At 40.9% G+C, this 9,349-nt stretch overlaps 1 protein-coding gene across 1 annotated transcript in view; it reads right to left on the reverse strand.

Moving 5' to 3' along the window:
• The window catches only part of LOC115651181 (mucin-5B-like), a 53,211-nt gene extending 51,388 nt beyond the window's left edge, over positions 1-1,823 (reverse strand). Inside the window, exons 1-2 of the mRNA XM_030562139.1 lie at positions 1,751-1,823; positions 143-214 (exon numbers count right to left, since the gene is read on the reverse strand). Of these exons, the coding sequence (XP_030417999.1) occupies positions 143-214; positions 1,751-1,823 (145 nt within the window). The remainder of the gene's footprint in view (positions 1-142; positions 215-1,750) is intronic.
• Positions 1,824-9,349: the final 7,526 nt, after the last annotated feature.

Raw genomic sequence — 9,349 nt, forward strand, 5'->3', positions numbered from 1 at the left:
CATGTTTATCCAGCTATTTGTTCCTTGCACCACTGATCTACCCATTTTTTTAATTAAGCAGTCTGTTTCCCTGTTTATTTTAACTTTCTCATCAGTACTTCAGAAAGATGGAGGAATTTTTGAGACTATTTGCTTAACTTACATGTTATTACTGGGCTTGTTGTCAGTGGTGGGATGAAGTTCACTGTTCCAGATGGAGTATTAGCAATAATTGCTGCAGAAAAATAAGAAAAAAAATCAGTATAGAAAGTTTGTGGGTGGTGGTAGTGGCAGGAATCCACCTTCCTTAAAATTTTCTAACCAAGCAGTAGTCATTCTACTCAGAGAATGTGAGAAAGAGACACTTGCATAACAGTAGGATGCAAGAGAAAAGGAATTTGGTGGCCTCAGTCTAGTCTCTACCTATTCATATCACAAAGCCACCTGTCAGGTTATCATTATCCAGTAGAAATAACTTTTTCTGCCCAAAGAAGAGGCCCTGGGCCAGAATAGCAAAGGATCAGTGCTGAGGTGCAGAACTCTAAATAAAAGCTTGTGCAATTCTTGCTTGCTCCATGTTATGCCTGACTCAATTTGCTGCCTGCCCTTACTTTTATGAAAAACAAAATTCACTGAAAATCATGATATTTACACTTGACAGTGTTAAGAGAATGGTGAACAAAAAAGAGAAAATTTACATTAGCACAAAGGATTATGGGAACATTTCTCAAGAAGTGGCAACAATTATGCTATACGAATAGGAGCAATTCTGCAAGCCCTTACTCATGCAAATAATCTTTACATTTAATAGGACTACTCACATGAGTAAGGGCTTTTGGGATTTGTTCTAATTAATGTAACATCATAATAACAAAGCATACAAAATGATGAATGACATAGAGAAGGTAGATCAGGTACTTCAGTTCACCCTGTCTGATTATACAAAAAAAACCAAAGGAAGAATCAATATAAATTGGCAAATATAAGTGGCAAATTTGAAACTCAGATGAAAAGTGGCAAATTCGACAACACACAGTTAGGCAGGGGAACTCATTACCATAATATCGCTGAATCCAAGAGCTTATATGGATCACAAGAATAACTAGAGTTATAATAACAGATACTAACAGACATAAATAATTTGAAAAGGATATAAACTCTCATGTTTCAGAGTTTGAGACCACCTCTAACAATTGCGAGTGAGAAGGAAAACTTTCTTTGGGTGCAGGTTACCCCATGACTGTCTAGTGCAGGGTTTCTTGCACCCGCCTCTGAAGCATCTGGTACTGGAGAGTGTGATTAATAGGATACTGGAATTGATGGACCATGGGTCTGATCAAGTATAGGGTAATTTTTACATTTATGATTACATAAAAATGTAAGATTTATCAACATTCCTAGTGGAAAACTCATCAAAAATAAAATGCTTTAAACCATTTTAAAATGATAGTGAAATCACGACATTTCAAGAGATGGATAGTTATTATTTTGTTTTGATCTTCAAAGCTATCTTCATCCAAATGTTGTTAATTGTACTGGCTTGAGGCAAGATGAAATTAAATCAGTCCAGTTAATACACAAACATTAAATATTTAATGGAAATAGTACAAAAATAAAAAGACACAAAGAAATCTCATTTAACTTCAACCATTTGGAAGGTTTGCAAAGTAAAAGAAATAAAACTGTTTAAACTATATCCATATAGAGCCAATTAAATTAGACTTTGTCTTTTCTTTTCTCAGAGCAAAATGAAACTTGAATGGGTTCTTACCTTGTTGTTGGGCACAGCAGACACCTAACATAAAGGCCCATATGGAGACTCGTATCCCCTGACCAAACCCCATCCTGAGTGGAGTTTGGCACAAGGACACTGAGTCAGATGTTGGTCAGGAGAAATAGTTCACCTGCAATATCTGGGTCTTATATAGCAGGAAACTTTGGCTTTGCTCCCAGATTGTTTCACAGGGACTGGGAAGGTGGGGTTTGGGGGATAAACAGAGGATGCTCTTTTTTTCTCAAGGACTGACCAAGCATGTTTGCATTTTGGGAGGAGTATTATTTTTCTAAAGGTTCTGGCTAATAAAAGAACATAACATGAATGGCAGTAGAACAATTCCTGTCCCATTAACAGCAGATCCTGAAAAAATAGTCAAAGATCTTTTGAGTCACTTGATGGTTTTTTGAATGACAGGCAAGTCACCTTATATGTTTCTAGTTACTGTAAATTATACCAATTTCCTCTCTGGTGAAAACCAGTTCTTCCTTAGTCTTCAAGAGGATGCAACATTTCAGCATGGGAGATCCTCCTTGCTTGAGAAACAATTTGGTGCCTCATCATGTGAATATTCTTTTTGTGATATGAAGCAACCTATAGCCCTAAAGGACAGGTACTATGTGAGCACTTACAGTGAGAATTTCTCCATGCTGCATAGACAACAAGCATTATGCATCTTCCTGGGGAGATTTGAGCTGTTTTTATCCATGCTTGATCCTGATTATATTAAAGATTGGTCCAAACCCTGGACTCTGGATCCAAACACTCTTCAGATTTTCCATTTGTGCGGATCTGAGTTTATCTTCCAGGCTTCCAGAGCCCATCAAAGGCTGATTTCTACTGCCAAGGTTTGAAAGTAGAAATTAGGCTCTGTCCCTGCTAGGTTATATCTTCAGTTCTGCCCAACACTCTTTTGCCAGTGCCCCATTTCCACCTTAATGCTCGACTCAGGATTGTTGTCTTGTGGGAGTAAGCCCACGGGGCCCCCCATCCCCATCGTGGACTATTGAGGGATATTAGTTGGGTGCTTCCCCAGCTGCCTCTCTGTGACCTGGAAATTCAGGCCACTGTCCCTGTAATTTCACAAGGGTCTAACTGAGGTTGGAACCTGACCCAACCTTCATATTGACATGGGTGGTGAGAAACACTGCAGTCCACTCCGCACTGCTCTCATCACCCATTGGAAGTTCAGACCCCAGAAACACTTGCATGATTGCTGGGGGGCCTGTGGATTCTCAACTCATCATACAACAATGGTAAGAGGGATGAGATGAAAACCAGAGAAATTAATTGTCTTCACAAGATTTCCCTCCATTTTGTTTTAGATGCTGGATCCAAATTCAGAGATGAGTTACTGTGAAAATCTGGACCCCATATTTTTACTTTGGCAGTCTGCTGAACTAGATTCACATCCATACTCTGCTGAGTCATCCCATTGTCAGTTATGGGTCTGAATCAGCTCTCACGTGCTCCAGTCTGAATCAGAAGTAATTCCACTGAACTCAAGCAGCCTAACACCAGTTTAAGGGAAAAGAGAACCAGGGTGATTATGTTTGCAGGATTCAATCTCAAATGTGTTATTCCAATTTTGCTCCAGCTTAACTCCATTCAAATCATTGGAATTACAACAGCTAAAAGTGGTGTAACAGAGTGTTGACTGTGGCTCTGTATGTGTATTTTCTGTGTTAATAGAAATCTGTCAGGATCTGTTAATACACTGATCACAGATGAGGACCTGCCAATCCTTTCCACAATTGTTACCTCCAATATTAATAATTTATCATTTAAAAATGTGAATTAATTTATATTTAAAGAGACAATGCCAACGTTTCTGGACTCTTGCTTTGTGCCTTTTAAATCTTCCATTTTAAAATTTACTTCTTTTACTTAGGGGAAAAAAACCCATCAATCTTCAGATTTAGGGCTTCGGCATTCTTTAAAACCCTGATGAACTGGGCAAAAGCCAAAATGCAGTCCAGTACATTGTGTTGGTCAGAATCACCGATATGGTTATACACCTGTCAGGTATATCATAAACATTGCAACAGTTATCTGTTTGCTCTGTTTTTCTGAGCCCGCAGAGGAGTGTACTTGATGATATTCCTGCTCTGAGAGCATATTGGAGCTTGATTCTTATCATTTTCAATCTCCTGCTAGTTTGCAAGAATGGAGCTCGCAGACCGAGTTAGGAGTCAGCATCATGTGCATGTACCCACTCTTTCCATGTGCATGCCTGTGTTTGTGTGTTCATTGTGTGGGATGGGGTGGGAGGACTATTGCACCAAGGAAAGAGAGAGTGTGTGTGGGGGATAGCTGAAAGATCACATGTGTGATGTGTGTAGGGAGAGAGGAGAAGTCACAACTGTGTGTCTAGCTTGCAGGTGGCTGGAGGAAAATCATGCAGCTGAGGATATATGGAAGTGGAGAGAAGACAGGTAAATTGTAGGAGAGAGGAAGTTTCCAGGAGAATGGGAAAGTATCATCTTCAGCATGTCTGGTGGAACTCAAACTGGTGACCTCTCACAGGCCAGTCTGGAGCCCTTCTGCCTGAACAACTGGGATATTGAGTAGCTGTAATTTCTTACAGCTGAGATAGGCAAAGGAGTTTAAGGAAGTTAGGGGCTGAATTTCAGTGGGAAATGGGCATTTAATTCTCTTAGGCCAGGGGTGGCCAACCTGTGGCTCCGGAGCCACATGCGGCTCTTCAGAGGTTAATAAGCGGCTCCTTCCATAGGCGCCAACTCCAGGGCTGGAGCTATAGGCACCAATTTTCCAACGTACTACAGGGTGCTCACTGCTCAATGCTTGGCTTTTCCCCAGGCCCCAGCCTCTCTCCATTCCTTTCCCCAAGACTCCTGCCCCTTCCCCTGAGTTTGCTGTACCCTTGCGCTTCTTCCTTCTCCCCCTCCCCCAGCATCCTGCACATCAGCACACCACAAAACAGCTGATCGCGGTGGGTGGGAGGCACAGGGATGGAGGGTTAGGTGCTGATCAGCAGTGCTGCTGGTGGGTGGGAGACACTGGGGGTGGTGGGGAGCTGACAGGGGGCTGCTGATGTGTTAATGTGGATCTTTAGCAATGCTCATTGGTAAATTCTGGCTCCTTCTCACGTTCAGGTTGGCCACCCCGTCTTAGGCTTTTTTCAAAATCTCTTCTTGCAATTATAAATGGAAACACATTCTCCCTAATCATAATGCTTTCAATTATAACACTCTGCATGTTACTGCATTGCACCTCGGCTCCCTTTTACATTCCATTAAGTGCTGTTAGTAAAACTGTTTTTTAACAACAGTCTCATGTAATGATAAGAATACAGGTTCCTAATGGAGGTACTTAATGGAATATTTTATTATACTAAAATGAACAAAACCAAATAACACTTTCAAACTTTATTCTAATAGATTTTTGGACTGAATTCTAGACGGTGGCCAAATGCGTAAGCGTTAGTCATAAGGTCAACATGCTAGCCTTTCTATTATACCATGCACGGTATATGATCCCTATCAAGACATCCAGGATGTCTGATGAAATCACATCTGAAGAGTCAGTAATAAGTTGTTTACATCTTCATGGTTCAGAAGCCCTGGAAAATGGAATAAAGAAAAGAAAAAAACCTGGACTTCCTGCCCATAGGACATTAATTTACTCTGTGCCAGTACTTGTAATTAATGTCAATACCTCTGTATGTGGAGAAGGCAAATGCCATCTAGTTTTTGTGTCAGCTCAAACCGGTTAAATGTTTTAGATAAATATACTTTAGGCTTGTTTAGATATTTGAACAAGATATCTACTGTATGTCAAATTGGGCATCCTGCTACTGTTGTACATATAGTTCTAGTCAATCTATCATGTTTTACGCTGTGCTCAGAAGTGACAGAGTTGGCATTTCTGTTTGCCCCATTCCCTTTAGGTGCCCCATGCAACTTCTGATATTATTAGTTACTAGGGCCAGTCCTGTGTCTGATACCCTAAGGTCTGATTCTCCACTTGTGCAGTGATTTGTACTGGTTCAAAGTGGACCAGATGCACCACTACATTATTTCAGTTTTAAGACGCTATCATTTCATTGAATACAATGAAATTACACCTGTCTAAAAGTGGAAGGATATAGTGGTGAATCGGGACTAGGGAGTGTGAAGTGAATGTAAAATCTGCCACCCATGTATACATTCTAACTGGGGCAGTGTTTTACAGCTGTTTTGCATCACAGGCACCAACATTCCTTGGCGCTGGTGGGTACTTGTACTCCCCCAGCCCCAGCCCCACCCCGACTCCGCCCCCTCCTTGCTCCTATTGGACACCTCCCCAAATTCCTGACCTGGCCCCGTCTCTTCCCCGAGCGTGCCACATTCCTCCTCCTCCCCCCTTCCTCCCAGCGCTTGCCATGTGAAAAAGCTGTTTCGTGGCACAAGCATTGGGAGGTGGGGGGAGAAGCAGGATGAGGTGGCACACTCAGGGGACGAGGCAGAGGCAGAGTGGAGGCAGAGGTGAGCTGGAGCGGGGAGCTGCCTGTAGGTGCAGAGCACCCACCAATTTTTCCCCAGGGGTGCTTCGGGGCTGGAGCACCCACAGGGTCGGCGCCTATGCTTTGCATAGCTTTAAATGACTACATGAGGTACATGGCTGTAGAGAATCAGAACCATTGTTTTGCAACTGGATATTTAGAGTCAAACTCTACTCACAATGGTGTAAATGTGGAGTAACTCCACTGACTTCAGTGCAAGAACAGAATTTTCAGTTTACTCAGACACACATAGAAACAGTTGTTCTACATCAGCATAGCTCCATGCACTTCAATGCACACGCTAACTGCAGCTCCATCTGGCCTATAGTTGAGGCTGAAATCAATTGATGCCTCTTTGATCTCTTGTGACACCATGGCCAGGAGTCAGGTCTCCTTATTGGGGCCAACCTAGTGATCAGTGTATGCTAGGAAACACAAGCATGACTTCCCATAGTTAAGCATGAAACTCTATTTTTATACCCTGGGAGACAATTTGTGTTCAAATCATAGCATGTAAAAAAAATAAATTATCCTAATAAAATGGATTCTGTCAGTGCTTCATGGAGCATAGGGTTCCAGACATTGATGCCCTATTGGGATAAGAGCCAAAGAATAAGAAAATACTAAGAAACTATACCTGCAATATTCCTGAACACAAGATTTTAATTAAGATCACAGAAGTCAGTGATTCCCAAACAAACAAAGATGTCACTGGGGTAGCGGAGATGTTTATTATTCAGGAAATGACATTCAGTGCCACTAAAAGCTATTAACATTGATGTAGCAAAAAACTTGTTTCCCTTGGGAAGAAGTGAAAAATGTGCTGAGACTGGAGGAGATCTTAAGAAGAGAAAGATGAAACAGGCAATAGGGCCAGATTCGGTCCTGTCCTACACCTTGTCTAGCCATTTATAGTGCTGCTGAGTATATGTAAAGTAGGATAAAATGCCATGAAATAAGAGTGATAATGACTTACACACACTTTGCAAAGTCATTTTGCTTGGTGTAAATTACTATAAAAGATGTAGGCCAGTGGAGAATCTGGCCCAATGTCTTGGCAAGGGAGCAAAATTATGGCAAAACCTAAGCTTAAAAAAGTAAAGAATGCTGGTTGTAGGGCATATCACATCAGCACTAGACAGAATAGTCACAAGGGCCCATTCTCTCATTTACACCAGTTTTGCACCAGTTTAAATGAAAGCAGCATCAGGCCCTAGTCTTCTGTGGAATTCATCTATTACTTTGAAGCCTTGGAGACAGATCTTGTCTTAGTGGGTGGAGAAGGGGTGGTGGGGACACAGAGAGCCCTTCCCTCACTGAGCAGGAGATAGCCAAAATCCCACTGGGTGCACCCTAAGCTCAGATGGGAAAGGACATGGATGAGAAAGGTGTTAACAATTCTAGGTACCCCAATAGGATTGGATCTGGTTTCCTTCCACCACAGCTTGTCATTTGGGGATGATGCTAGGCAGAACATTAATATAATGTGCTCCTCTTTCCTTTTCAGCACCTCCTCTTCAGCTCTAGCTCTTCACTACTCTTCGTGGCTACAGGAATGCACATTCTTCTTCAGTGTGCTCTTTTACGGTGCACTGTATTGCTTGGTTTCACTAAATTGCTGCACATTAGTCTCTGCAAGAGCAGGTGTATTAAAAATAAAGTGCTCAGGTATTTTGGCTTGTAAATGCCAGCTCAAAATGTCATCTGCTTTGAAGTGCCTTTGGCTGATTCAAAAAGAAATCTTTGCTCTCCAATAAAATGACATCCAAGTGAAATGCCAACGTCCACCTTACCCAGTTGCATAAACCTCTGTTTCCAGTCTCCTCTGCAATGAGGAATCAGAAACCTGTTACTCATGGTTGAGGGGCCCGGAGAAATTTTAGTTCACTCCATCTGATGGAAAGTGAAATGCAAAAACTGTCAGGCTGTAAGAGTTGACTGATTGTAACAGTCTCAAATCAACTAAAGAGTCTGCAGCAAAAGGAAAGTTTGTCAGCCAAATGGATAGTTAAAGTGATGTGTGTAGGTTAAAGAATAAATTATTTTAGATGCTCACAGATGCTTAGATGCTATGGAGAGGAGGGCCATACGGAGTCTAGATAGATATGGTATAATAAATTACCAAGGAAAAAACCCTGAAAACAGGGTTGAAAGTGTTTTGGTAACAGAAGTTTACTTTGTGTTTTTACAAAACCTTATCTTGCTTATAATTAAGAGGTACTCCGTCTGAGTCCCTCTCTCTTCCAGTATTACCGCTGGCAGTGAAACTGAAATATGTTGTTTGCGTAAGGGAATGTTACTTGTTCAGGCAGGTGATGATAACTTTTCCTTTTTCTTTCTTGTACTTTCCATTTTTCTCATTTTAATGTTTCAAGAAACCTAAAGCCTTAATACTGAGGTTCTCATCATCAAAATAATGTACAGTTAGTTTGGGCCAGGTCACTGGTAGGTGTAAATTATCCTGGCTCTGTTGAAGCCAGTGGAACTGAGTCCAGATTTTTTTGACTTTTTAAGTCTAAACCTAACCTCTAAAACCTACAATAATAGATATTGGTCATTAACATTGTCTTGTATAACAGTAAATATAACATTATCTGTTGTTATATGATCAGTAGTTCCAGTGCCTGGCATACTCTCTCCTACTTGATTCAACTGTATTTTTTTTCTCTGCATGTTTTCAACATAAAATAAAAGATAAAAGACACTGATTATACTAATTTAATACAAAAGTCACCTAAGATGTTTATGTTACCTTTAAAACCATGTGTATCATAACTACTTCACTCAGACAATCATGTAAATATAATGGATAAAGACCCATTAATGTAAGCCCTCTCAAATGTAAACATTTGAATAAATGGCTCATGGATTCAAACCAATCCTTAGTCTTAGTTCAGGTTTCACAAAATCAAAACCAGCTCCAGTTGTGATCATCTTTTATTTTTCTGAACTTGCAGATGCTTAAGGGAATTGATTTAAAATGGGACCTGAGTTCAATCCAGTTGAATTAGCAACACCCAAACCAGTCATTTAAATTTTGCAAAATCAAACCACACCACAATTATGATTCTTTCTTATCCTCCGAGTGTGGT

The sequence above is a fragment of the Gopherus evgoodei genome, chromosome 4 (assembly GCF_007399415.2).
Source record: "Gopherus evgoodei ecotype Sinaloan lineage chromosome 4, rGopEvg1_v1.p, whole genome shotgun sequence".
NCBI lineage: Eukaryota > Metazoa > Chordata > Testudines > Testudinidae > Gopherus > Gopherus evgoodei.